This window comes from Portunus trituberculatus, chromosome 30, assembly GCF_017591435.1.
Source record: "Portunus trituberculatus isolate SZX2019 chromosome 30, ASM1759143v1, whole genome shotgun sequence".
Lineage (NCBI taxonomy): Eukaryota > Metazoa > Arthropoda > Malacostraca > Decapoda > Portunidae > Portunus > Portunus trituberculatus.
In genome coordinates this window covers 1,322,446-1,349,685 of record NC_059284.1, presented here as the reverse complement: position 1 = coordinate 1,349,685, position 27,240 = coordinate 1,322,446, and the positions used below count along the sequence as shown (strand labels likewise).

The 27,240-nt window shown below is 41.3% G+C and overlaps 3 protein-coding genes and 1 long non-coding RNA gene across 24 annotated transcripts in view; 3 read left to right on the top strand and 1 right to left on the bottom strand.

Moving 5' to 3' along the window:
• The first annotated feature begins 325 nt into the window (after window positions 1–325).
• LOC123510685 (dihydropteridine reductase-like) lies at window positions 326–7,361 on the top strand. Its single transcript, XM_045266000.1, has 6 exons — window positions 326–583; window positions 3,240–3,342; window positions 3,571–3,657; window positions 3,933–4,073; window positions 4,526–4,718; window positions 5,248–7,361. The coding sequence occupies exons 1-6, from the start codon at window positions 341–343 to the stop codon at window positions 5,348–5,350; spliced, it is 870 nt and encodes a 289-aa protein (XP_045121935.1). The 5' UTR covers window positions 326–340; the 3' UTR covers window positions 5,351–7,361.
• LOC123510686 lies at window positions 7,220–24,532 on the bottom strand. Its single transcript, XR_006676576.1, has 2 exons — window positions 23,217–24,532; window positions 7,220–7,282 (listed from the first exon to the last, which is right to left on the bottom strand). It is a non-coding gene; the product is annotated as an uncharacterized LOC123510686 (long non-coding RNA).
• LOC123510682 (E3 ubiquitin-protein ligase KCMF1-like) lies at window positions 8,055–22,830 on the top strand. 5 transcript variants are annotated; one of them, XM_045265997.1, is made up of 8 exons: window positions 8,055–8,271; window positions 12,376–12,543; window positions 13,054–13,193; window positions 13,604–13,711; window positions 14,254–14,348; window positions 14,934–15,120; window positions 18,006–18,310; window positions 18,604–22,830. In XM_045265997.1, exons 1-8 carry the CDS (start codon window positions 8,256–8,258, stop codon window positions 19,238–19,240), a joined length of 1,656 nt encoding a protein of 551 aa, XP_045121932.1. In that variant the 5' UTR covers window positions 8,055–8,255; the 3' UTR covers window positions 19,241–22,830. The 5 variants fall into 5 exon arrangements, with proteins under 5 accessions (XP_045121932.1, XP_045121930.1, XP_045121934.1 ...); XM_045265995.1 differs by having other exon boundaries at window positions 17,985–18,310; XM_045265999.1 differs by having other exon boundaries at window positions 8,056–8,271; window positions 14,934–15,030.
• A 1,214-nt stretch (window positions 24,533–25,746) lies between the features above and the next one.
• LOC123510981 (protein phosphatase 1 regulatory subunit 12B-like) overlaps window positions 25,747–27,240 on the top strand; it is a 104,357-nt gene continuing 102,863 nt past the window's right edge. For 7 of the 17 annotated variants that reach the window (XM_045266537.1, XM_045266543.1, XM_045266542.1 and 4 more), the window contains exon 1: window positions 25,764–26,067. In XM_045266537.1, coding sequence (XP_045122472.1) covers window positions 25,819–26,067 — 249 coding nt within the window. In that variant the 5' untranslated portion in view covers window positions 25,764–25,818. Of the gene's footprint in view, window positions 26,068–27,240 lie in introns of all 17 variants that reach the window. The other 10 variants (XM_045266550.1, XM_045266548.1, XM_045266547.1 and 7 more) reach the window with 4 other exon arrangements.

The window sequence follows — 27,240 nt, the reverse complement described above, 5'->3', positions numbered from 1 at the left end:
TGCTGTAAACAAAAAATATATTCAGAGAACGAAAGGTTTTGATGGGGCACTTAAATATAGACAGTAGCCCCCTTCATTTTGGTTTTCTTAGTTACGGGAAAGAAATATATATTGTATACTCCTAAGACAGAGCCAAAGGTGGCATAGTCATGAGTTGAGTAACCTCCATGCACTTTCACTTGCGTTTCCTTTTCGTAATTTCTTCTAATGACAGTCGCTCTCCAAAACGGCAGATTTTGATACATCCTAAGTAGAGGACTTGAGATTGCAGGGACATAATACATCATGAAAAAGAAGGTCGTGTTGTTTACTCGATCCGTGACCATGACAAGCATGATCAATGACAGATTATAAAGAAAAAAAGAAGGTGGGCGGGGCGGAGGAGGCGAAACTAGCAGCTGACCGACCACCACTCGACCAGTCGCCACTCAGCAGAGGCAGAGCCGCTCCAGACTCCACACAGGGAAGACGTGAAGCACTCCATCGTCTCCACTTCACCATGTCGGCTGGGAAGGTCATCATTTACGGGGGACGTGGCGCTCTGGGATCCGTGGTGGTGAAGCATTTCAAAGCCAACAATTTCGTGAGTATACTGAGAAGAATGGAGGTGTTGGTATATAGGACATATGTTTCCATTCCTCTTTCCGAGTTGCCTGCTGCATGCTATCGATCGGTTGTCAGGGGAAGATTTCACTTTATATTTAGCTACAAAAATACTCGATGTCATGGCTTGTGAAAGGTTTTGGTGGTGCTGTGGAGTTGCTATGATGAGTTGGTAATGTCATTCATCACATGCCTTGATTGTATTCCACATTGTTATTCACATAGCATTCACCTCTAGCCCCGTGTCTTCTCAACACCACCACGGATTTTGTCACCACGCCTCGCTGCTTAATATCCTTTGAATTTTATCGCGCTGTTTAATGTTGCCCTCGTGTGCGTGTGTGTGTGTGTGTGTGAGAGAGAGAGAGAGGCCAGTGTCATTCTAGTAACCAGTATAATATTTTTTTGACATGATCCTGCTTAGTTGTAGTTGTAGGACGCAATACTTTGGAGTGATTGTAGCTCATGCTATTTTTAGTTTAGGCCAGTTGTAGTTTTAGCTGTCTTTATTTTAGACTTGGTTTTTGGCTTGTGGTAGTTTTAACCCATTTTTATCTTAACCTATATTATTTTCAACCATTTGAAGTTCTGACCAATTTCAGTTTAGATGTTACTATTTTTTTGGACTATGATACATTAGACATACATAAGGCAATAAAGTATAAACCTAAATTAACCAAAAATATAGCTTTCTGCCTATCTTAGCTTTATCAGTCCACAGTGCATCACTATCTAAGCAGCTTGTACTTGTGTTATCTGTATCTCACTCCCCCCAGCGCCATGCCTCTGCTGGAGTGTAGGGTCAATTAATCGTTGGAGTCACAGTGGGCGCCGGACAGTCAAGGTTAGCCAATCTCCGGCTACATTCAAGGTCATGCATATTTCATCCCACCATGTTAGAGTCACTCCCTCAGCCACTCCTGTACACCAGTAGATAGTGAGTGTATTTGCTGAGTTACACTTGTTCAATAAAAGAAGAAAACCATTTGCTGATATGCTATTATACTAAAAAAGGCACATTTATTTCATAGAGGAGTTGACTTGCCTCTCATTTGATACATTTAATTTGGTATGTGCAAGGTTCAGACAAGTGTTACATACCAACTGCACACACACACACACACACACACACACACACACACACACACACACACACACACACACACACACACACACACATCTACATACAGAGACAGAAACAGGAATGCACCCTAATCCCTGGATACTACCACTCTGTAAATGTACACACACACACACACACACAGTAAACTTGTCTTTCATCTCCACCCAGTAGCATCATTCCTCTTTTCTTTATCGTGTCATGTGTTGTGAGTTACTCCATGGAAAATAAGATTAAATTATTTATGATAGCAATCAAAGATATGAAAGTAGAGGTAGTCTTGATATTGAGCCATTTACCTTTTATTTACCATTGAGGAAAGCTTTCATCAAATAAAGGAGAGAGAGAGAGAGAGAGAGAGATCTGTGTCTGTAAAAAGTAATTAGCATATTACTCAAGTCAAAGTATTGTTAAAATGACAAGTAATTACTAACAGAACATTCCATTTGCATACTAGGAATCTTGATAGAGGGATGTACATGGACTGGAGAAACAAATAATTGAGGTTATGCCACAAATCAGTGTCATATGGAATGATGGGTGGATGCCTTGGAGATCAGTGATGAAAAGAAAGGGAAGAATGAAGTGTGCATTGAGTGTCAGCATCACAGCAATGTCATGTGGTGCCAGTGTGGAGGAGGGAGTGCTGGAAGTGTTGGTGGGCAAGTGGTGACCTTGAGGTACTGCCCCAGGATGTTGTCTTACCACCACCACCACCACAGCCTCTCCCCAGTAACCCTAACCACCATGCTGATTGTATAGATACTGCCTGGAATGGCATGTGTTGCTTCAAACTTATTACAACATAGGAGTAGTAATAATAATAGTTGTAGTAATGGTAATATATATATATTTTTTTTTTCACTATTAAATGTAATATATTTTCATCTCTGCATTTTCATCATCTTTGGTATATTTTCCACTACTATGTTATTTTGCTTTATTATACCTATTGAGTATACCAGTATATTAACTTTCCTTGGCCATGGTGCAGCAGCTTGTAAGACTCATATATATTCATTAGTGTAATTAGAGAAAATGACTGTGTTAAATGGATGACTCAGGGCCTGTTGGAGTCAGTAGTGTGGGTCAGTCAGCAGGGAACAGCTGTTCTATTCTTCCTTTCCCTCACATCACTTATCACATATCAATGGAATCTTGTCTAAACTACATAACTAACTGAATATTCATGTCACTGATAGAGAGATATCTTGACTGCAAAATGTGCCATGAGTTGTCAATGTTTGAGTAATGCAAATCAAGTGTAAATTCATGCATAGTTCAATTAGTAGTGGCTGAAGACAATAGAGGTCAAAATGGTGATTGTGCCTCATTTTGAAACAGTCCTCTACCTTAACCTTGAATGTGTGGTGGTGTGTTCAGTCTCTAAATGGTACGCTTTCATTATTTTTATCATATAGATCTTTTTCTCAATGTTTCAGAGTGTAAGCTGAATCTTTGACATTCGTGTATGTGTTATCCATGATCTTTTTTTTTTTTTTTTTTTTCTTTGTAGTGGGTGGGAACCATTGACCTTGTGAAGAATGAAGATGCCGACTCCAGTGTGGTGGTGAGCAAGGAGGACAACTGGGCCACTCAGACCACCACTGTCATTGAGGGTGAGGCATGCTGGGGATAAGATGGTCACTTGCTGCATGTCTCACTTGAATCTAACACTCCAGTCTTGTTACTCCCTTGTCAGAAAAAAAAAAGTGGGCTTCTAATTCTCTTATCTTAAGAAAATTATATTGTCATTTTTCTTTTCTCATAATATTTTCATTTATATCATTGAGTTCTATTTGGTGGATATATTTCCTTGTCATTGATATTGTTTATGTACTATGCAGGACTGAAGTCTTGTCTTGGTGATGAGAAGGTGGATGCCATCATCAATGTGGCTGGTGGATGGGCTGGAGGAAATGCTGCCAGCAAGGGTGAGGCATCTCATGGAGTTACCAGAGCAGTTGTATGCTTGTCACATTAGATTCCAGATGATTAGAAGCTGTTTATTGACATATGCATACAACATTTTCAAAGTTATGAATATTTTCTTGGCTGTGGAGAATTTGAGAGAGTAAACGTAGGTAATACACATGGACTATTGTTGATCATAAAACCCATAAAGAGTTTTTTTCTCTCAAAAGTACTAAAGTTGACATCAAACCAATGTACTTGCCAGCATTATTATTACTGAATGTTTTCCCAACAGACTTCCAGAAAAGCTGTGAGACAATGTGGAGTCAGAGTGTGTGGTCCTCCACCATCACTGCACAGGCTGCTGCACTCTTCCTGAAGGAGGGTGGCCTGGTCTCCCTCACTGGGGCTGAACCAGCACTGGCAGGCACAGCAGGTGAGTTAAACATCCCATGAGACCACTCACACATTCCTTTACTCTCAGTTAAGAAGGTTCATCTCTCCTCCTTGTATCTACTTAAAGCTTCATGGAATTGGTGAGAGATGGATGTGAAAGTAGTGTCTGTCAGCAGGGACTGTGCCACACAGACAACACTCTCTATGAACATGCAAGTCTGATACCTGCCATTTAGATTAGGGTGATTGCAATTCCTCAGTGATACTTGGTTTTGCTGTTTGTGACTAATCATGTACGACTACATACAGTACTTGTTTTTCTATTCTTTTGTGAAATCAGTGTTATGTCTTGTTTTAAAGATTTGTCCTTCTTGCATATATTCATATTGATGTATATCTCTTTTCTTCATTCTTCTTTTATTTTCAAGTCATCATTCATTTGACTTGAAATGGCAAGATAACTAACTAAATACATGCTGCCTTCCTGTCCAGGTATGATTGGTTATGGTATGGCCAAGGCTGCCGTGCACCAGCTGACCTGGAGTCTTGGTCAGGAAAACTCTGGTCTGCCTAAGGGTGCCACAGCTGTTGCCATCTTGCCCATAACCCTGGACACCCCAATGAACCGCAAGTGGATGTCTGGAGCGGATTTCTCCAAGTGGACAAGCCTGGAGTTTGTGGCTGAGTGAGTGTTTCAGTCATGTTGGTTTTATTATTGTAAATTTTTGTAATAATTTTCAAAAGTACATGATTGATTTTATAAGGACAGAGAGGTGTGTGTGTGCAAAAGGAAATGCAGATTAATTCCTCACTTACAATGTAAAGAACATGAATTCAGAAAGAAAGGTGTAGGGAGAAAAATTCTGAGGCTAAATGAGCCTCACAGATAAATGACATGTTATTGAAATGGATGAGAATGAGTTGCAAAAAGATTGAGTGTTATGTGAAATTGGAAAGTGTAAATGAGATAGGAAAGCTATTAGTGAAATGGATAGGCAGAATGGACAGGTATTGAAGAGAGAGAGAGAGAGAGAGAGAGAGATAGGTGAGGCTGTGATCATGTAAGGAGACAATGGTGGAGGAGAGAAAGATGTAAACTTTTTTTAGCCATTACATTTTCCTTTAAATATTTGATAACTTTTGAGTCTCAGTTTTTGCATTCATAAATCATCATGACAAATAACGACTATTAATCTTCTGCACTCTTCCAACAGGCTGTTTTACAAGTGGATAAATGGAAAAGAAGAGAGACCTGTGTCAGGCAGTCTTGTCAAGCTGATCACCAAGGATAACAAGACAGATGTGGTCAAGGTCTAACTCCACATCCATCTAGCCCAGGTCCTCCTCAACACCCAGCCTTACTCCTCACTCTCCAATGGAAGTGTCCCACCACCCAGACTGACGCACAGCATCCAGCCCATCTCACCAAGCCTGACTCCTTACCATGCTCTCTCACTCTTCCTTAGTTTTCCCTTTTGCCTCACCTAATGTCCTATGTGTCTCTCTTCTTTCCTGAGACTGTTCATGGTCACCTTGTTCTCTGTAAAGGAGGAAAGATGTATTCTGATTCATATTTTCCAAGTGACTATTTTCAGCACAAACTTAAGACATTGTGGGATCGAGGAGTTTTCTTTTAATTGCTCAGTTTAATTGTAATTAATTCTACCTTTTATTTGATGCATTTAAAGACAGCTATACATGCAGCACAATTATCATAGTAAATGGCTTACTTGATAGAAGTCTGCTTGATGGTGCATTCACAGTCAGAGGTTGAGTAACATTAAGCATTCATCTCCTCTGTGTTTAGTGCTTTCACTCTTAAGTCCAGTGACTTCCTAAAACTTCCCCTGGTCATTTCCATAAAGAGATTTTCAGCTAATCTAAGTACTTGAGATTGAAATGCAAAACATGATGGGAGTAAATATGGCTTACTAACTTTTCACTATTACTTTACATATCAGTTTTGAGGTGTTAGTATTTAAGTTACAATCTTAAGAATTAGGAGCAGCAAGGATGACAGAATTACAAAGTATTCATAAAATGCTTTGGTATTTTATGTGTTCATTTCATCACAGTGTAATCCTGAATGTTTGTGTTTTCTTGCATAGTCTTTATTTGTTACTGTTATGGAGATGTGGCTCTGGATCTGTGTCCTTAACTCTGGCTGCTCTGTACTGTACTTGTTATTCTTGTTTACATATAATTGTTGTTGTTGCATAATATAAAAAATGTCTCCTTTCTCTGAAGAGCTTGATACTGTAAGAGGAGACCAGTGTTCATGTTTCTGTCTTGTGCAAAACTGTATTTGTTGATCATGTTGTCAGATATTTGTTGACACCAAGGGGTGTTCTCAGTGCTGTTAATTTTGTTTATGAATACATTTAAGATCCATTGGGAGAGATGTTTGTATAATGATTTAAAACAATTTGGACACATTCCTCTTACTTCATTCTTCATTTTCAACTTTGTACACCCTTTCACTCATTTCCATTCTTGCCCTGTCTGATCACCTCTTTGTGCAATCAATGCTTTAACCATTCTAGTAGGTATGGGAATGAGTCTTTAGGTCACAGCTTCCCTAGGGTACAGTAACTAATTCTGGTGATCCAGCCCTTGAGTGCCTATGCTTCCTGAAGTGACAAATACCCCAACATGTATTTTTGTATTGTGCTTTCCTGCTCCCTCTTGATGCAAAGTGAGGAAAAGGAGCAAAGAAATAGATAGGAAGATGTACAAGTGCTTCTCTGCTAGACAGTAACACATAAAGTGCTTCCCTGTCTATTTTTATAAGTGTGGAATTGTTGAGAAATGATACCTTAGAAAATTAAGTGTTGAAGTGTTTGAGAAGATTTATGGTGACTTATTCAGATTTGTGTGCATCATTTAATGAAAGTGCTTCCCAATATGTATTAAAAATGAAACTGTTAAATGATGACTTAGAAAACTTGAAGTAAGAAAAAGTCTTGTGTAGAACTTGCATCCTGTGAGATTGGGTAGGAGTGGAAGGATGTGTTAAGTTTCAGAGATATGATGGATGGGATACTTATTTGACATTTCAACTTGTACTTTGTGATTCAGCTGACTGATTGAGGTGTGTTTGTGGTGCTGCATGTGGATGTGTGGTGCTGAATAAGTGCTTCCCTCAGTATCAACATAAACCACCAGCACTACAGCCATTGCCAATAATTCTCTCTCTCTCTCTCTCTCTCTCTCTCTCTCTCTCTCTCTCTCTCTCTCTCTCTCTCTCTCCTGGTCGTTCTAATATTTGGAAAGTTGAGTGTGCAATATGGGATAATGATTCTGGCTTAAATAAATGGATGCATATTTACTGTTGTTTTGACTCCTACAAATAATTTATCTTATGAAGTGACGATAAAAGAGGACAAGTAAGTTACATAATGTCGAATAATTGAGTTGGGGAAGATTGACATGGTTGTCTTTATGAGTAAGCATGATGTATGCATTGGGCTTCAGCGTATACGTATAGTGTATAATAGTGCGTACAATAGTCACTCCTAAAAAAAGAAAATGATATTATCTGCTTCAGCATCTGGTATATAAGAATGTTTCTGTGTTATTATTTTGTGTCGTCATGGGGTAAAATATTGAATAACTAGGATAACAAATTAATTCTGGCATACAGTATTGGATGTTATGTTCTTTCTCGCGTAATATGTGGCGATAATAGGAAATATTTGCTCTATGAAAGAAAAAAAATAGTGATGGAATGTTAATATACAAAGATCATTTGTTTGCTGCGCTTGGCATATATAATTTGAGTTAAACACATTTTCTAAGGTAATAAAACACACAAATGTTAACTAAGAAAGGATTGAACACCATTACAATAACACCACATAACTTACCATCTTCTAAACAAAACCAGATAAACTCACAATAAATAAATCAAAATAAATTTACATATTTTCTAACAATACAAAATAATTCAAATATTGCTGAAAAATAAAATTAGATATAATATAAACACGGACACTTTTAGCAAATGCGTGGCCGAGGAAGTTCCAAGTTCCAAGATCGAAGGTTGTGACGTCATGATGGCCTAGTGAGACCCTGTAAACTAAATATTTCCCTTAATAACTCGCCCTGTGGATGGTCGGAGGACACTGTGATACCTTCATGAGCAAGAGCGACATTCACCAAGGATACAGATAACGCCGTAGAGGCCATAGAGAGGCGAAATAACGGCCGCAGGGGGTGAAATATGTCCCGTCATGATGGTAGGTCCCAGTTGTGTTACTTTTGATACTATTTTCTCTTGGTTTTATTCGTTTTCTGCGTAGTATTCCCCTCGCCCTTCCCCGCCCACACTCCCAGGGACATGAGTCTCCACGCAGGTACGGTTTAGGCTGGTAACAAGCACGTAAATGAAGGAAATCAGGTGTGTTATATATTATAGGAGGTGGAGAGTTATTTTAGACACTAAGTGGTGTGTTATTTTGCGAGGTCTTCTGGGTATGGCTCTGTGCATTAGGTAGACTGCCTCTCCCATGCCTTATTCTATTCCCTCGTGTCTCCATTTCTTACTATTTTGTTTTTTTATTATCTTTATCATTTATTGTGCCCTTATCTCCGACCGTCTCTTCTTTCCTCTTATCTTTGGTTCTCTCAGTCTCCTTAGTTAAACTTTATTATCGGGTTAATCTTTTTCACCTTGCATGCATCTCTCTCTCTCTCTCTCTCTCTCTCTCTCTCTCTCTCTCTCTCTCTCTCTCTCTCTCTCTCTCTCTCTCTCTCTCTCTCTCTAACAAGTGTAATATCACTATTAATTACTACTATTTCAGTTTAACATACTTTTACCTTTAGTTCATCTTTCCTTCTTCACTAACTTTAATACTAACTGTCTCTTTTATGCATCAAACTAGAATAACACAGTTTTTTCATTGTCACTATGGCCTTGTACTTTTATGTATATCCTCATGTATTCACACCTCCCTAACAACTCCTCAGTTGTGTTACGTGGCTGTAAGGTTCACAACTCACTGCAGTTTCTTACATTCATCTTAAAATCCTGTTAAATTTATTAACCTTGACAGATTCTTATCTAGGTGGGGCCCGTTGGCCTCATCCAGACCTCTGACCAAGAGTGCAGGAATTATTTCTTGTTCAGCCAGTGTTGGTTCATCAGAACGGCTGTGATCACGAGTCACTCATGATACAGGACGTGACCACAAGACTTACTGAGCTGGTGGCTGAACAAATCAGAAGAACCAGAAACAACAGATGCAGGAAAATTATGCCATGTGTCCAGGACTCTCACAGAAAAGAAATGAGCTCTGACTTTGGCATTTCATGGAGGAATGGCCAGCTTGAAGGAGTGATGCCTAGTCCTAACATCATCAAGGTTCCTAACAAGCAAAGTTTCAAGATAAGGACAGAGGCCATTGAGATTCTTGCAGACCATGACCATGCTCTGATCAGATGGCCCTGGATGGACTGGAGCCTCAGATGAGAATGATATTTAGCAAGGGTTAGGTCATCTCCTCTGGACCTTCTCTAACAAAGCAATATCACCCAGGCAGCCTGTAAAACATATCACAGGAGCATAATCCAGGATGTGGTGAATATAAGTAATAAAGACAAGTCTCATGATGTTCATAAAGCAACAGACAGTTCCTTTAAGAATGTAAGCAGTGTCTCCAGTCTCATCTCTAGTTTCTTTCACATGAAGATGAAATGCTTGTTAGTGTTTGAATTATATGATTATTACTGCAAATGGGAAAGCCAGTGCATATTGGAAATTACTCAAGTTACTCTGAATACATTTACTGTCTTAAAACATTTGGAAGTCAAGCTTATAGGTCTATTTTTAAGAGAAGCAGAGTGAATTTCACACAGCTTACATCTGTCTCTCATATTCACATTGAAGTCACATTACATTATCAACCTTGACAGAGGACACTATGCAGTTAGCTATTAATGAAGTGGGTTGTGAGGTAGGTTATGTATGGGTCTTTGTAATCAAGGACTATGTATTACCTTGCTAAGTTACGTATGTACGTTAGCATTATGTTAGTAAATGTGTGGGTGTGAAGGAAAGCAGGGAGTTGAAGTTATAAAGTGGATTTAGCAATAAAGTAAATAGTTTGCAAGTGTATAGACATGAAGGAAACTATGGGTTAGGTGATAAATGAAATAGATTCAGAGATCAAGTAATATGTAGAGTTGGTGGAAGTAGAGATTGAATGATAGATAGACATGCGAAATAGTTAGTAAAGTTAATGGAAAGAAGGATTGGACAATAAAGTAAATAGAGGCTGGAACTAGTTTATACAATTAATAATAACAGGAATTAAGTAATAAACTACAGAGAAAACAGTCAGTGAGTGAAGCAGAAAGTGGAGACAGGAAAGCAAGGAGAATAAACTGAATAAGTAAGAAGACAAATAACCTTCCATACTTCTCAACTGTACCTCTAGCGTCCCTTCATCTTAGTCTTCTGTTGTGCCATCTTGCGAAAACTTGATAGTTGATGGCAGGAGGTGACTTATTGAAAGAAATATTTGAGCACAGAGAAATGGACTTTTGTATCATTTGACTCTGTTCACAGCCACTTTTTGAAGTAAATTTCTAAACACAAAGAAAATAAATGTGTTATATTGTTCAACTTTTAATGATGATCATTTATTAAGAAAATCCCCAAGCACAAAGAAAGGGAGTGTGTTATATTATTCAGCCTTTGCTCAGGACACCAGAAGAGAATGTAACGTTTGTCTATTTGTTCAGCTTTCATTCTGTTTACTTTGTATGAATGATGGATTCTAAAGAGAATTCTAGATAGCTATTTGTTAAGCTCACATTTTGATTAGTTGAGAGTGTACGGTTGTACTTGAAGTGAACACAGTATACTTTGACATTTTATTTAGTTTATTTTGATTGGTTAAATGCAAAGAGATTAATCTAAAATGAGCTCAGTGTAATTAGGCCATTTGTTGCTTTATGTTCTTATGACTGGAGTGGATTGCCTGCCTCACCTTTTGTAGTGTTTGAAATTCACTTACTATCACTCTTTAGACATGATAACCTAACATAACCCTGCTCTGATGAGAGAGATTTTTATCATAGACACTTTGATGTTTAGAATGAACTATGGATATACATCAACTAAGGGAAGAATTGTATTGATATTAATAAGGAGACAGACCATAGCTAGGGCTGTGTATGCTGTGGCTAGGTAAGTAGTAAATATAATGCAGGTATCTACACATTTTTCCTTGTACGTAGACATATAGTACCTCTCTCTCTCTCTCTCTCTCTCTCTCTCTCTCTCTCTCTCTCTCTCTCTCTCTCTCTCTCTCTCTCTCTCTCTTGAATTGAATTGAATTGAATTGAATTGAATTGATGTGTTTGAGAGGAAGAGGTGAGGTGGCTGCTCTTTATTCCAACCTTTTCAACTACAGTTAACTTGAAGGTCATTGCATCCCTTACATTTCAGCCTAAGTGTTCATGGGTGGGGGTAACACACTGTAGGAAATGATTGTACCTCTCTGAAAGCTCTGTTGCCCTAGCCACTCAAGAAAAGTGAGATACAAACAAAGGAAGAACATTAAGTAAACTATGTGGAAATACAAGACCTTTAGCCATATGTAATAGAACAGTTATGTGATTCAGGTTCATGTTAAGATATAAAAAAGAAAGGTGACAAGAAAATAAAATCAAGCACCAGCTCAAGGTGAGTGGTGAAAGTTGGGTGAGGCCTTTGTCCTGGGGTGGACTACTGATGATCTGCTGCTGCTACTGGTGCCTGGCAGTGACACTCCCAGGATGGCAAAAATGGTGTTGTGTTGTCTTGATGACGTGAAGAATGCATATGGTGAGTGACGTAAAGAGAACATTTCAGTGCATTAACCATCACAGAGTATCTTGTCACCTGAATCCTCCTCGACACACATCGTGATGGGGCTTGAGGTGAAATGATGTGAAAGTTCAATGTTCAACTTAATGATAGATTTAAAGATGTATCATCTTTCATTATGTCCTCTGCAATGTTATATTGTATCCTGTATCTCTAGATATCAGTAAATCCTTAAAAAATTATTGATGTGATGACAGATTATTTTTTTCCTCATGTTGCAAAGAACAATAATAAAGGCCTGTAATTCTGACAATAATTCTTTCCACACCTCTCTGAGAGTGAGGCTAAGAACACTTAAATCATCATTTTTTCTATGCCTTGCTGAAAAGGAACTTTAGATATGATAACTGAAACTTCCTCTTCTCACCTTGCTTGAGGTTGAGTACTGGACGAACATTTCTATTCCAGATAACAGATTTCTTTCCTTGCTTGGCTGTGGGTGGAGCCTCAGGACTTGTTTTCTCCACAGGTGTGAGCTGTGATGCATGTTTGAAGGCCAATTTCCGTGGGCGGCGGTACAAGTGCTTGATATGCTATGACTATGACCTGTGCTCTGCCTGCTATGAAGGTGGAGCAACCACTACGCGTCACACCACCGACCACCCCATGCAGTGTATCCTCACCAGGCATGACTTTGGTGAGCCCTTGCCTGATGCTTCACCCTAAACTCTACTGACAGAGTACTATGTAATACTTTGACTGCCAAGACAAGGTGACGTTCAGCTTTGTTTAAGGAATCCTGTATGAGTTTAGTGATCATTCTTAAGTATACAGTGTTTTGCATAAGCTGTTATAGTTTTCTCCAAACTTGCTGCTGCTCTTGGACAGTGTTTTGCCATTTTCCTTATCGTCAAGTCCTCAGATCTACTGACAATCATTATAAAATCTGACCATAAGTAAGATGGATTAATAGATTATCAGCAGTTCAAAGGACTTGAGATGGCGGGAAACTGCAATCCTAGTGAAAGTGAGTGCATTGACTTACTTGACCTCACCATCTAGTAGTGTCTTTATTATTCAATGAACCTTCTGATTCACTCCTAGTTAATTTAATCTATATATCATTCACTCAGGCTTAAAGTGTATGCTTATGTGTGTGTGCCAATGCATCTCAAGGTGCCACTGTACACATGTGTGTATGTTTCAGATGTGTACTATGGGGGTGAGGCGCTTTCAGTTGAACAGCCACAAAGTTTAACGTGTCCATTTTGTGGTAAAATGGGATACACAGAGACTTCCCTACAAGACCATGTTACGGCAGACCACCCAGATACTCCCTATGAAGTGGTGAGTTGTGGCCTTTATCTCGTGTTTCATTGGTTGTCTTATCAAGTTATGTACTCTCTATGATGATACTTTGTTTAGCTTGTATATTTTGCTACATAGAAACATGTTTATGGCTCAGCTTATTAACTATGAATTAGCATAATTTACAGAATAGTATTATCTTGCCTTATAACATGTTACACAGACAGAATTTTGTAATATGCTATTTTTGGGATTACCTGCATAACTCTGGCACAGTGCTTTGCTGGCAGCCTGAAGGTTTGGAATTTGACCCTGGCTCATGGTGCACTCTCAAGCTGGGGCCATGTGATTTTTTTGCTATACTGTCATTGAGTTAATTTACAAACTTGCATCACTCATGTATCCCTTCATGTTTGACATTTATTTGATGGTGTCCTGTGTTTGTGCAGGTGTGTCCCATCTGTGCGTCAGTGTCTGGAGGAGACCCCAACCACATGACAGATGACTTTGCTGCTCACCTCACCCTTGATCACCGTTCAGGGGCACCCAGAGACCTCATATCCTTTTATGCAAAGCTTTCTGACTTATTACCATACACCATGCCTTGATACTAGTGGCCATGTGTAGGGGTGAAAAATTGTTCAGAGAAAATAATCTTTGTCATTATAAGGAAAACTAGATCATGTATCAAAGTTATTGTAAGATTCATTATTGTTTGTGTACAGAACTGTTTCTTTTCTTTTTTCAGTTCATTGCTCATGTAAAGATTTATTTGTTTTGTGATCATTTTCATCATGTGAATTTTTTGTCCAGGAAGAAACTCAGGAGTTTTTTAAGTCCAGAAATCATTGAAAAAATTAATTTAGGTTTAGGAACAAACTTCAGGGGATCTTACTTGCCAAAGAACAATATGAAGTAGATATTTATGTATAGGAATTTTTTTTACTGAAAGAAATTAAAATAGATTTCATTTTAGATTAAATTAATTTTAAGTTCAGAAAAAAACTTTAAGAGGATTTGGTTTGGATGGTTAAAGGTAAAATTATAGATATCAGTCACTACACTGCATCACCAGTTTTGAGCCTTAACTATGGTGCACGATGAGCCTTCTCTGTCTCGCCATGGTGCCCGCAGGATACCTCACCAGGGGCGGGGCATCAGCAGGGGTGTGGCCCGCCGGAATATGACCTTCGGGTAAGACCTCCACCTTGCAAGGAGTCACACTGTAGGATGTGCTGCTAGGGTCTCTATTATTAGAGTGTTTCCAAGGGGGCTGCTTTGTGTTGTGCCTCAGTTTAATACAATGCATCATCAGGTTATTACTTATTGTCATGATGAACATTTTATAGTTATATGTTTCTTACTAACTTTCTTCTGATTCCTCTCTAAATTTTCCAAAGCTCTGGATTGTTTTGTTTTTCCAAAAACATGTTTGTATTACATCATAGCTATTTTATTAAAATCTGCTCCAGACTTATGAAATGGAGTGCTATTTATTCTTGTAGTTTATGATTAGGGATTTTCTATTAATTTTTCATGTTTAGTGCCAGGCAACAACCAAACATGTTGTCTTGGTCTCACAGATATAATAATTGAAATTGTCCTTTTCAAGTAAGAATATGAGTTTTACCTCCTGTTTCTATTAATATTTTGAAACCTCTTGTGTACAGAAAATGATAATGATGACAAATTTGTCATTCCACTTACTATCCCCAATGTTGTTCTTCCCATGCCTCCATCACCTCGGCTAAGTGTTCCATATCCTCCTCTCCCTCTAAGGAGTGTGAGCAGTGGCCTGTTCTCTCCGTCAACGCGGGAGTCCATGGACCCCATCGCAGAGCTCCTCTCCCAACTATCGGGAGTGCGTCGAGCCACGGCAAGTGACAACTCTTCTGCTGCCTCACAGCTACAGCAGTTGCAGATTCAGTTAGAACGGCAGCAGGTAGCCGGCCATCCACCCAGCCAGGTCTTTAGACACTAGTGGTCTCAGCTTGATGAGGAGTTGATGGTTTTCACCCTTTGAAGTATTTCTCAGCCTCCCAAGGACACACACGACCTCACACTTGCTCCTGGAGCTGTGGTACCCCAGGCTTGGGTTGCCCTCCTCCTTTCCCTCCACCACCGGCAGGGTGGAGACTGCCTTGCCACCCTTATTATCTTTGGTGTTCTTTCACCCACCCCCTGCCTCTCCAGATGTTCATAATGCATTGGACACAACCAGGAGAAAGATCACTGGCCTCTTGCTGAAGTTATGGATTTTGTAATCATTCCCACCTCACATTTCAATAACACTGCACTACCTACTCTTTCGTATCTTCATTATTTTCAATCTTGTCAAGGTTCTTGATGTACCTTTGTTCCTGAGGCCTTAAAAGTTCCCCTGAGTGACTTTTTGTGCATTTGATTCTTTGCTACATGGACTTACCTATACTCTTAGTTTTAATGCTGGAATATTTCCATACAGGTCATGATAGTGTGTGAGTTTGGGGGTGTGTAGGTGTGGGTGTGGGTGTGTGTGGATACTGTGTGCTGCATGTTAACACACTTTGTGAGATGTGTTGCCAACACTTCTAATTTCTTTCACTCAGTCAAGGAACTTTTATGGTTCATTCCTCCATAAGTGGCTATTATTTAAGTGTGTTTATGTGTGTGTTCTTCCTGTGGGTGTTGGATTTCAGGGCCTGTAGGTAGGAAGGTGTTTTCAAATGCCTTACATTGAAGTTGCATCACATCACCTGATTATTACTAAATAATTTAGGAGAAATTGGAAGCAAATTTATAACTGATCAAAATTGTTCAGTATATTTTCTCCTCAAGCATCAGAATGAATATGAAATTTTGATTGCAAAAACTTTTGCAATTGTTTGTTTTGAAGGATTACCCCAAAAATGGAAGAAAAGAAAAGATTACATTTACTTTTGCAAACTGGAAAGTCTGTATGACTTATTGATATCACTGCATTCAGGATTCCCACCACACACTGGGATGCTGTGTAAGGCAAGGGTGAAGGCCAGGCACTCACACAGCAACTCCTCAGTTACTTACTCTCTTCCTTAGGCTAAGTGGCTTCCTTTTATTAATTCTCCGCTGAAAGAACAAAGTCAGAAATGAGTACAAGATGCTTGAGCGTGTGATGTGCACAGTACTGATAGATAAAACTAGTCACAGGTGAAGGTACCATCTGTGTGTGTGTGTGTGTGTGTGTGTCAGTATGGCAGTTGCAGTGATTTTCTAGATGGTTTCATCTTTTTTAGATTCATTAGATTTTTCTTACGTGAAATTTATAGAATGAAGAAATTGATGTCTGATTGATAGTTTTGTGTAGTTTTGTTGTGCAAGTGTAAGCCATGGAAGTTTGTGTGGCAACTTTGTTTATGAATGGTGATGAGTAGAGTGGAGCAAGGGTTCCCAGCACCTCCCCCATTACCCTCTGGTAGTTTTCAGTCCCAGCAGTTCAGGGTTGCAGTACCGAGCAGGCAGACAGACAGGAGGGTGGTCGGTACTGTACTTGGTTAGGGGACAGACCCTTTCTTGGACATCCATGCAAGTCTTCACCCTACACAGTTTTGCCAATTTTATTAAAAGCATTTGTGTTTGTAATCTCACTCATCTTTACTTTTGTTCTTTAACTTTTTATTTTAATTTTTTGTTTGGCGTTGGGAATGTTTGCTTGTGTGACTTTGTTCAGTTGTTAAAGTTTTGCTGCCAATTAAGGATGTGGTAGTTACTGTATGCATTAATCATTTCATTGTCATTGATATTATTTGTTTTTGAAGGTTTTGATAGGTGCAGGTTTTTCCCCTAGGCCTGTTGTATTTAAGTCTCCTAAATGAACTGTAGGCTTGTTGAAAGTTTCTTGTATGTGTTATGCATTGGATTTTTCTTCCATTAGAGTAACACTTGCAGCTTAAGTACATTTTTTCCTAATGAAGATCATGCAGTAGGTCTGTTCTGTACTAAGCTTTCATAATCTTACCATGCTGCAAAGATTCCTGGTTTGAAATGTGCTAAATACATCTTTGGGTGACATAATGCTGTGAAATGCCTTGCCAGTAGATTACAGTAACTCAGACACACACCTTGTCCCTCCCTTGTGACAGATCCAGTCTTGCTAGCCTTACTCCTTCAACCACTTGCTATCTTTCATTCCTCAGTTTTATAGTCAGTGTAAATCTCTCTCTCTCTCTCTCTCTCTCTCTCTCTCTCTCTCTCTCTCTCTCTCTCTCTCTCTCTCTCTCTCTCTCTCTCTCTCTCTCTCTCTCTCTCTCTCTCTCTCTCTCTCTCAGACTTTATCTTATCCCTCAGTCAAATATCCTTCATATCTCTCTTGTCTTTTCTCCAAAGTGTCAATTTTGTCCCTCATTGCTAATTTTCTTGTCTACATTAGTACAGTAGCTTGTCTTTCCTATTGCTATGCCAGAATGTCCATTATTGTCCATCCTCTAATCTTTCATTTTCCATCATTTATCACTCATTTCCTTCATTCTGTAACTTCTTTGTATTTCCTCCTTCTTTCTCTTCTTTCTGTCATGAATATTCTTATCTTTCAGTTTTTCTACATTCTCTCTCTCTCTCTCTCTCTCTCTCTCTCTCTCTCTCTCTCTCTCTCTCTCTCTCTCTCTCTCTCTCTCTCTCTCTCTCTCTCTCTCTCTCTCTCTCTCTCTCTCTCTCTCTCTCCAACCATTGTCACCCTCTCTGTGGTATCACAGCTGTTGTTCTGACCTTACCACATCTCTCCACAGTCCCACAGCTCCACACCACACCTGTCTACAGCTCCCCCCACATCCTTTACCTTTTAACTCAGTCTCATGTTAAGCGGGTAACTTACAGGCAACCAGTCTCCGCCAGCAGTTGGAGCGCCTGCCTAGACGTGGGGGAGCGAGCAGCAGTGGCGGCGGCAGCGGTGGTGGCGGTGGTGGCGGCGGCAACAGCAGTGGCGTGAGCAGCGGCGGCGGCAGTGGAGGCGGTGGAGGTGGAGGTGGGACAGGAAGTGGTGGAGGTGGAGGAGGAGGAGGAGGAGGCAGCCATGGGGGTGGAATGATGAACATGAGCTCCAGCAACACTAGCAATGTTGTCACCACTCACCACCAGCCTCCACCCCTGCTGGTCCACCCTAGTCCACATGCACAGGCCCAGTCACAGTTCCTCCTTGCCCGGTGAGTGGCAGCAGGAGCCAGCTGACCAGTGCAGGGGTTCAGATGTGTCTCCTGCCACCAGATACATGTTGTGAACTGTTAAGATGGACATATCTCATTTCTTAACATGTTTATGATTTAATTCTTTTTATATTGTGTAATATTACTTTTGTTATAAAAGTACTGGTTTGATTTGGGAAGTCTCTCTCTCTCTCTCTCTCTCTCTCTCTCTCTCTCTCTCTCTCTCTCTCTCTCTCTCTCTCTCTCTCTCTCTCTCTCTCTCTCTCTCTCATAGTGTTGTGTTATTCCCTCAGACTGGGAGACAGTGAGAGTGACACTGAAGGTAGTGGTGGCAGCAGCGGCGGCAGCAGTGACCGAGCAGCCTTTGTACAGGAGCTGCTCCTCTCAACTCTATGTGAACTGAGCCTTAGTCCGGGGGCCCTGGAGGACGCCTTCACGGCCCCACCACTCATCCAGTATCAGGGAGGAGGCAGGGGTACAGGCAGGGGAGGGACAGACAGGGCTGGCACTGATAAGGCCAGAGTGTCGTCAGCTAACGTTGGCACCCAGACCTCCTCACCCTCAAGCCCACCTCCTCCAAGCAGCACCCCAGCCCCACCCCTACAGACCAACCCCCAGCATCCAGAACCCAAGTCCAAGGGCCCCCTGAGTGGTGTGAAGCCAGCCAAGGGAGCCAAGGGGATGGTGGTGGGCCGCTCTAGTCCTGGGAGTCAGCAGCCACAGCCTCAGCCTCCCCCCCAGCAGCAGTCAAACGGTGGAGGGGTGGTATCACGGCCGCTTACGGGGACGGGAACGGTGGCCGTATCCCCTGTCGGGGGCCCTGGTCGGGGACGGGGGGGCTCAGCGGGGGCTGTTTCCCCCGGGGCAGCCCGCAGGAAGCTGGCCCGGGGGGTGGAGGGGCGAGCCACGGAGCCTCCCCCGCCCCACTAGTGCCCGCAGAATCTAGTCCAGCACCAGGGGGCCTTCCTGACGCCACCAACGAAGCCTGCCCCTGCCCCCACCCGTGCCCACCCTGCCACCCCTGCACCTGCCTGTGACTGCCACTCACCCCACACCCTCTTCAGCTGAGTTGCATGCAGCAGCAGCAGCAGCAGCAATGTGCCGGGAATGATTACTTGCAACAAGTGGTGGAGTGTATGTGGGCCAGGACAGGCTGTGCTGAGAGGGACTACCCAGGATGGGCCATGCTAGGATGGGCTGTACTGGGATGGGCCATACTGGGATGTGCTGTGTCAGGACAGGCCATGCTAGTGTGGGCCATCTCAGGACACACTTGACTAGTATGATCCATGCTGAAGTTGGGTGTTAATGGAGGGTGTGCCAGAGGAGGCTGGGGCTTGCTGGTGCCAAGAAGATAGTGTACATAGCACATGCAGTTGATGCATGTTGGGTTGCTGTGTATAAAAGATGTTCAGGCCTTCATAATACTGCATAGCTTTACCCTAACCATTCATGAAATCACATTTATTGGCATTGTCCTCTCAGTACTGTTTCCTTCTGCCATCATTGATAACCAGAATCACTCACAAATATTTCCTATACATTATACGTATAATTAAATTTTGATCATTACTTAGGTTTGATTTCCTTTTTTTTTTTTTTTTTTTTTTTTTTTTTTTTTTTTTTTTCCCTCTCATCAATGTGTTTGCTGACTTGAAAGATTTTTTGTCCAAATAGTGTTTGAAGTATTTATAAATTGTATTTTGTTGCAAATTACATAACAGTAAGTAATTCTTATTGTAGAGCTTCACTTTGCTTTGGTATAATGATACTGAGTCATTTTTACCCACAGCCTAGCAGGAGATAACATGCAGGTCACTTTACATACTCTGATTGACTACCTAACCTATCTGGTCCACCACCATGCCTCAAGGCTGTGCTGAACCCCTAGAGGAACCCCTGAGAGGCACCACACATGCCACACCACTGGGACAAACTAGGACCATTGGGATGCTGTCTGTCTGAGATGAAGGAAAATTCTACGTGATAGCTTAAATCACCAAGACGTGTGTCAGCACACATGGGGTGGTTGATATCCCTGTTTTAGAGGGGTACAGTTCTCACCCCAGTGAAGTGCTGGAATAATGAACACCAGGACTGTCTCATGCTAGGCTGCATAGTGATGTTTTCTTAGTGCACTTAACTAATTCTTAAAATGGATGAACATGGTAGACTGAGAAGCACTTTTTTTTCTCTTGAGTAGCATTGCAGCCCAACCAGAGCTGGAATGTGTTAACAGTTTTGGGAATGTTAATGGAATCAAACTTCTATGTTATTCAAGCTCATCTCTTTTTCCAAATGTGGATCTTTGCAATAAGATTGGTATGGGCTATACATACATGTCTTCATAGTCAATATTTTCTAATTGTATATGTGCAGTACACCAGTTATATTTAGGAGTACCCAGGACAAGGTGAATGATGATGTGTATGGTGCGTGCGGCACAACAGGACCTGACGTCAGCCGATGCCTGGCAGGTGTAGGGGCTGATTCCAGCAGGTTGCTGCAGCCTGTACCATGAACTAAGCTTTGTGGTGTTGTATTAAGAATTCATATAACTTGCGTAATAAAAAAGCTACCAATGGATAATGTGCAGCCCGTAGAGGGCTTGACTTGAGGGGAAAGCATTGCACAAGCAGTAAGATTCAGCTTCAACTCAGTGTGCCCACTTAATAACTCAGCTGAGGGTTACTAAGGGAACAGCTTCTAGACTGAAGATTACCCAATGCAGTCGGGCGAATACCCCAGCAGATATAGAGAACATTTATGTTAGAGCTGTAATGAATTGTTGAGTTCCCCAGTTACTCGGAGAATATTGCATATAGCTGCTTTGTATTTCAAGCTCAATAAGTTCTGTCTTGAGGAGTTCACAAGAGGAAGGGAGATTGTCAGACCAACTACTACATCACAATAATTTTGAGTCTGACAAAGGTGATGGTGAAGGTAGTTCACCAGTTTTCCAGTGCTAGCTTTATTGATATAGATTTTGATAGCTCTAGAGGTTTAAAAAAAAAATAATAAGATCACAGCTTATAACCACACACACAAGTAATGCTTGTCAATCTTTTTATTAATTCACACCCGCTGCTGCAGACGCTCCTAGGAGGCTCTATCGACATGATGATGACTTGTGCATGACAAGTGTAACCATTGGGGTCCCACACAGAGCATCTTCCACAGTGTGTGTTTGTGGTGAAAGTTTAAATGTGCATCTGTGTGATTGTTGTTTGATGTGTTGCTGGAGTCTTGTCCAGTCCACTTTTGGTTCCAGTTTAGTTTGTCTTCAACGAATCGGTGCATCAGGTGATGTGCGTCAATTGTTGATATATTTGTTGCTGTTGGGCAGTGGTAGGCTGGCAAAAATTTTGCTGTGGTGTTTGACCTTTAACTGACAGTGTGTGCTTCTGGCAAGACTCATTTGTGTTCCTGACTGACAGCAGGTGTGGAAGTGTTGAGTGTGTCTGTGTGGTGTGGTGGAGAAGCCTTAGGGGACAGTCATTTGTAGGGGGGAGGTGGGGGGTGGATGTGCATCCCATGCTGCAGAGCTGTGGTCGGCCTTACATCAGTGGTCTTTCAAGAGATGTGTATGTCAGACCAGACACTGTACTTACTTGCAACAGTTTTGTTGTTGGTAGAAAATGTACTACTACCTAGCTCTCTTGTTTGAATTCAGATAGAATTTATAGGCCTACACTTATAGAGAGGTGCCTGTGTGGAAAAAAAAAAAAGTATATATAGATTACAGTTGTTTGCAATTTTACGAAGTGATGTACAATGTTGAATAAAATTTCTGGTCCCAAGAGCGCCACTGATGTTTCACAAAGCTTGTTTATATGTACGTACTTGCATTGAGTAACGGGTGCCAGGAGTGACTGGCACTCGGTGGGGAGTGTGTACCTGCAGAAACACCACTTAATACCAACCCGTGACACCGAGTGTGTTAAGGACAGTAGATGGAGTTCATTTGTTTGTGTATTTAGAGGCCAATTATTTTGTTCTTTTATTTTCTTGATGCATATTTAGTCCTGTATGAGTTTGGAATGGACGAATCAGTTTTTTGATTTGACAGTTTTAGTCACTGATGATTTCTAATTGGAATGCGAATGAGGATGGAGTGTCACACAGTTTTGTTGGTCGAGATCACGTGGAGTGTCACGTGGGGGTCTTCAACAACACTATCTGGGAGTCAATGATGTTGGTGGAGGGCACATGTGCTGTGAGGAACACCTGCTGTGGAGCTGTAACATACCTGCTGTGTACTGTACTACTTTCATTTCAGGTGGTCTGTTTTTAATGTAAATAATAATGCAGATTAATTTCCTCTGCCATGCTGTCACTTGATCGTATTTGAAATTGTATTATTGTAGGAATGCTACAGCAAAATTCTTTGTACATAGATGCAACAGATATACTGAACACTGTTACTGATAATCATATGGGAGCAATGTTGATATGATCACTTTAAGCCAAATGAAAAATGTTTAATAGAACTCTATCAGGAAATAAAAAATGTGACTAAATGTCAGTTAGTCTTTGTCATGCCATTATTACATTGTTAAAAGTGAACACATGGTATACATAAAACAACTTGTGCAAGTATATTGTATACACTTAACAATTATGTATTAGAATTAAAAATTATCCCTGTACATTTAGGTCTTCTGAGAAACAAAGGTGTGTGGTGGAAGATGAGGTCTGGGTAACCTAGAGCCAAGACAAACTCATGGGTGAAGGTTGGGTGGGTGAAGTATGCACAGTGTTGCCCCTCAAACACATATTGGCACCTCTGGTTATTGTAACTGGGGTCAAGTCAGATAACAAGGAGGGGGATGTATATGATTGATACTGGAACTCTTGTATGTATTATGGATCTGTTTGAACACTGACAGTGGTAGGACACACACACTCTCTCTCTCTCTCTCTCTCTCTCTCTCTCTCTCTCTCTCTCTCTCTCTCTCTCTCTCTCAGGATATGCATAGAAAGAAATGTACATAGCAGAACAAATATATCTGCCATACTAACCCAGGCACACAAGAGAAGCTGAGGGCAGTAAGAGGAGGGCACTATTCCCCAGGAGTTGTGCTCCAGGGCAGTGGTGACAGGCGGCGATAGCAACCCTGAGGATACTGCACTGTGGAAAGGATAGGAGGGTAGGAGAGGCATTATAGGTTCCTGTTTGTTTATTACCTTATTGTTACATTGTGTCGTTTATACGTTTGGATTTTATTTACATTTGTGTGTGTGTGTATACATAACTATTAATGCGGTTGCTAGGGTCACACACTTAACACAGACACTTGGCCAGCTTTTCATGAAATTCACGTTATGTGGCCTGTATGTGGTTACTATTATTATCATTATTATTATTATTATTATTATTATTATTATTATTATTATTATTATTATTATTATTATTATTATTGTTATCATCATCATCATCATTTTTGCTATCATCATTATTATTATTATTATTATTATTATTATTATTATTATGAATCACCACCTGCAGCATCATTAGAATCATCATCACCGTCATCGTCATCATCATCATCATTCTCTTCCTATTGACTGTGCTGGCCTGGTAGCGTGACAAGACATAATTATTCTCAGAGGCGCGGCGTCCCCCTTCGCTCCATGCAGGCAAGGGGGCGCTGGCGTAAGGGAGGGGACAAGGCAAAGATGACCCGATGTGATATGTACACGTACATACAGTTGATCAGAAGTCAAGTAGAGTCCCAACTCAGCTGCGCCCGTGTCATCCTTCCACGTCCCCGTGATCTAAGCTTACAGAATGTGCAGGATTAGATCATTGGACTTAACGTTGAGGGAAAACACAATGCACAGTGGAAATTAAGTTCATCATAAACAAATATGAAAGGTTTCAGCGTCCGTTCAGTTACTAATGTCAGCAGCTTTGGAAGTTACTGGGGTTTTCAAGGGTATTTCTACAGTACCAGTGGAACTTTATTATGAATAATATATCATCAATGAGAAAATACCCATGAGAACCCGATTAATCATATTCGTGGCCTTAGGAAGACTCGTTGTTATGAAAAGAAGCATTTAAATATAGATGCCTGACTTCTGACCTTAACTGTAGCTACATGTTAGCAGCCTGTGTGAAGAGCTAGCTGTTTCTTATTGCTGTGGAGACAGACTGTATTAACGAAGACGCGCCCGAAAGTAATATACTTGTGTTTATTTGGTGGAATAAATTGTTTTTTGGCAGGAATTTGTGTTATTTCACGAAATTTTGTCCAAGAGAGAGAGAGAGAGAATATACACTTTACAAACCTAGTTAAATGGCTCAAAATACATCTACTTGGTAGTGTTTATGCCAGCTTTATACATCATTAAGGTAAGTATGACAATATTCTCTAAATTTCTTTCCATCACGAAATGCTTGTAATAAAATAAATAAACACGGCTGTCTTTCGTATTATATTAAGTACAGTACATTCTCGTTCATTAGATACACATTCGAATCCGGTCACAAAAGGTATCTTGTCTTCCACTTCCATTCTTACATTTAGATATCCTTGTAGCACGGTGTTTAGATAACGAATTATGGCTATGGTAAATGGGGAGTTTTTATAACACTAGTATCACCTCCTCATCATCATAATCATCTCTCTCTCTCTCTCTCTCTCTCTCTTATTTTGTCATCTCCCTCTACTTCACCACCAGTTTTTCGCGATATCTCAGATCAGATAACTGTCCACTCATCCCTTCTATGACGCAGGAGGATTATTGCAGGGCCTCATCAAGCAGCAATAGGAAGGTGTTCTGCAGTCTTCTCGCCCTTCCCTGCAATTGAATGTTGAGCCAACTCTGAGGTTCATGGTGCCCGAATAGCCTCAGGAGCTCATCTGCTGAGCTTCGAAACTGCGCTAGCTGAGAGGCTCACAGAAGTCATGACGTCACGTCAGGTGAAGGAGAGAACGAAGGTGTGTTTCGGGGTAACATTGACTAACAGATAGCAGAACAGATTGCGGCAAATAAATGGTCTGTAAATCGTCTTTTTCAATATAAAGAAGGTAAAAACTAGCATGTAATTATCGATAATAGATAGAGGAGATTACGTTTCATTACGTTCTAATGACATATGAATAACTGTACAATCTGATATGCTTAATTTCTAAATTCAATTGAATTATTTGCAAATATCCGCAGTATTATGTTTACTATAGTTACCGCTATAGGGAGCGAGAGAATGAACGTAGGCTCGCTGGCGTGATCGGCGAGTTTCCAAGTGAGGTACATACATCTATTTCTCACTTATTCCAACTTGTGCAAGAGCGCATCGTACTTATTGTATGATTTTCATACATGTCTTGTCACCAGTATCAATGAAAGGGGTAAAAGGTACGAGGTTAAATAAGGGAGGAAGCGGGATGGGGCGGGGCGGAGACGAGGAACGAGTGTCATCGGTGAAGCAGCAGCAGCAGCAGCAGCAGCAGCAGGAACCAGTGTGGGCCGAGCCTCCGGAGGTGCGTGACGGGGCCGCTATGGCCGGTGATAACCGCTCAACCTCGGCCCTATTTAAGAGGGCCGAGCAGATAAGGCGTTGGCAGGAGAGTGAGACCAATAAACAGGATATAGTCGATAACCACAGGACTCGGAAAGTTAATTTTACTGACGGGTGCGTGTTCTTAGCGGCCTGCGCGGCGGGGGACAAACAAGAAGTTATTCGCCTCCTGGAGAAGGGAGCTGACATAGATACCGCAAATGTCGACGGTCTGACGGCCCTCCATGCGGTAAGTGCCTCCCCCTCACCTCGCCGCGCCCTTGGTGCCGCCCTCGCTACCCTGGCTACCCCGGGGGACGCTGGGGCGCGGTGAAAATTACCTCTATAATGAATGGGGCCAAGGCGTCGAGTTTCAAGATGGCCGACGTCTGGTGTATTCCAAGTATAAATAACACCTTTCCCTCTTCTCCCCCGCCCGCCCCGCGCCCCGCCGCCTCCCCCCACAGCAGCTGTTTAGAATATTACTGCATTAGTCCTCACGGCGGCGGCGGGGCGGCACCAGGGGCGGCGGGGAAAAGGTGTTGACCAATACTTAGCCTGTTGCTCTCTGGCAGGGAAGGGTTACACCTCTCTCTCTCTCTCTCTCTCTCTCTCTCTCTCTCTCTCTCTCTCTCTCTCTTTCAAGTGGGTTCGTTGTGTGTGTGTGTGTGTGTGTGTGTGTGTGTGTAGTCGGGGTCAGGTGGGCGGTGGGTGGTGGCTCAGGTCAGCTGGGTCACCACTGGTCATTACCGCCCGCTAGGGACAGGTCACGGGGCGCTGCTGTCATCCCGTTAGGTCATTACAAGGGGATCAATGCACACACACACACACTGATTATGCTTTTTTTTTTAGAGTGGTATACATAAAATATTGAGTTTTGATGGTGTGTTATGTATTTGATAATTGTGATTGTGTTTCATAAGGCTGGTGTGGCTGGATGTTTTGTTTTGTTTATTTGTTGTGGCTATCAGCTGGTGTGTGTGTGTGTGTGTGTCATGTGGTTAGCTGATATATAAAGGTTGTCAGTTTTTTTTTTCCGTGTTTATAGTCCAACAACACACACACACACACACACACACACACACACACACACACACACACACACACACACACACCCATTGTATTCTTTACTTGTTTGTATTTATGGTTGTGAAGTAAATAATTAGTGCAGCCCGTGTGATGCTTCTGTACACACACACGCACGCACACACACACACACACACACACACACACACACACACACACACACACACACACACACACACACAGTCATAAATAACAGCCAGCTTCATTTAATAGCCACTGTTTATTCGAGATCTTTATTGCCAAGCTGCTATGAAATTTTTCCCACTAGTGTCTTTAAGCAAAACTTTACACCACACAATATATTCTGAAAGCTCAAATGTTCTCGTGTTTTCTTGTT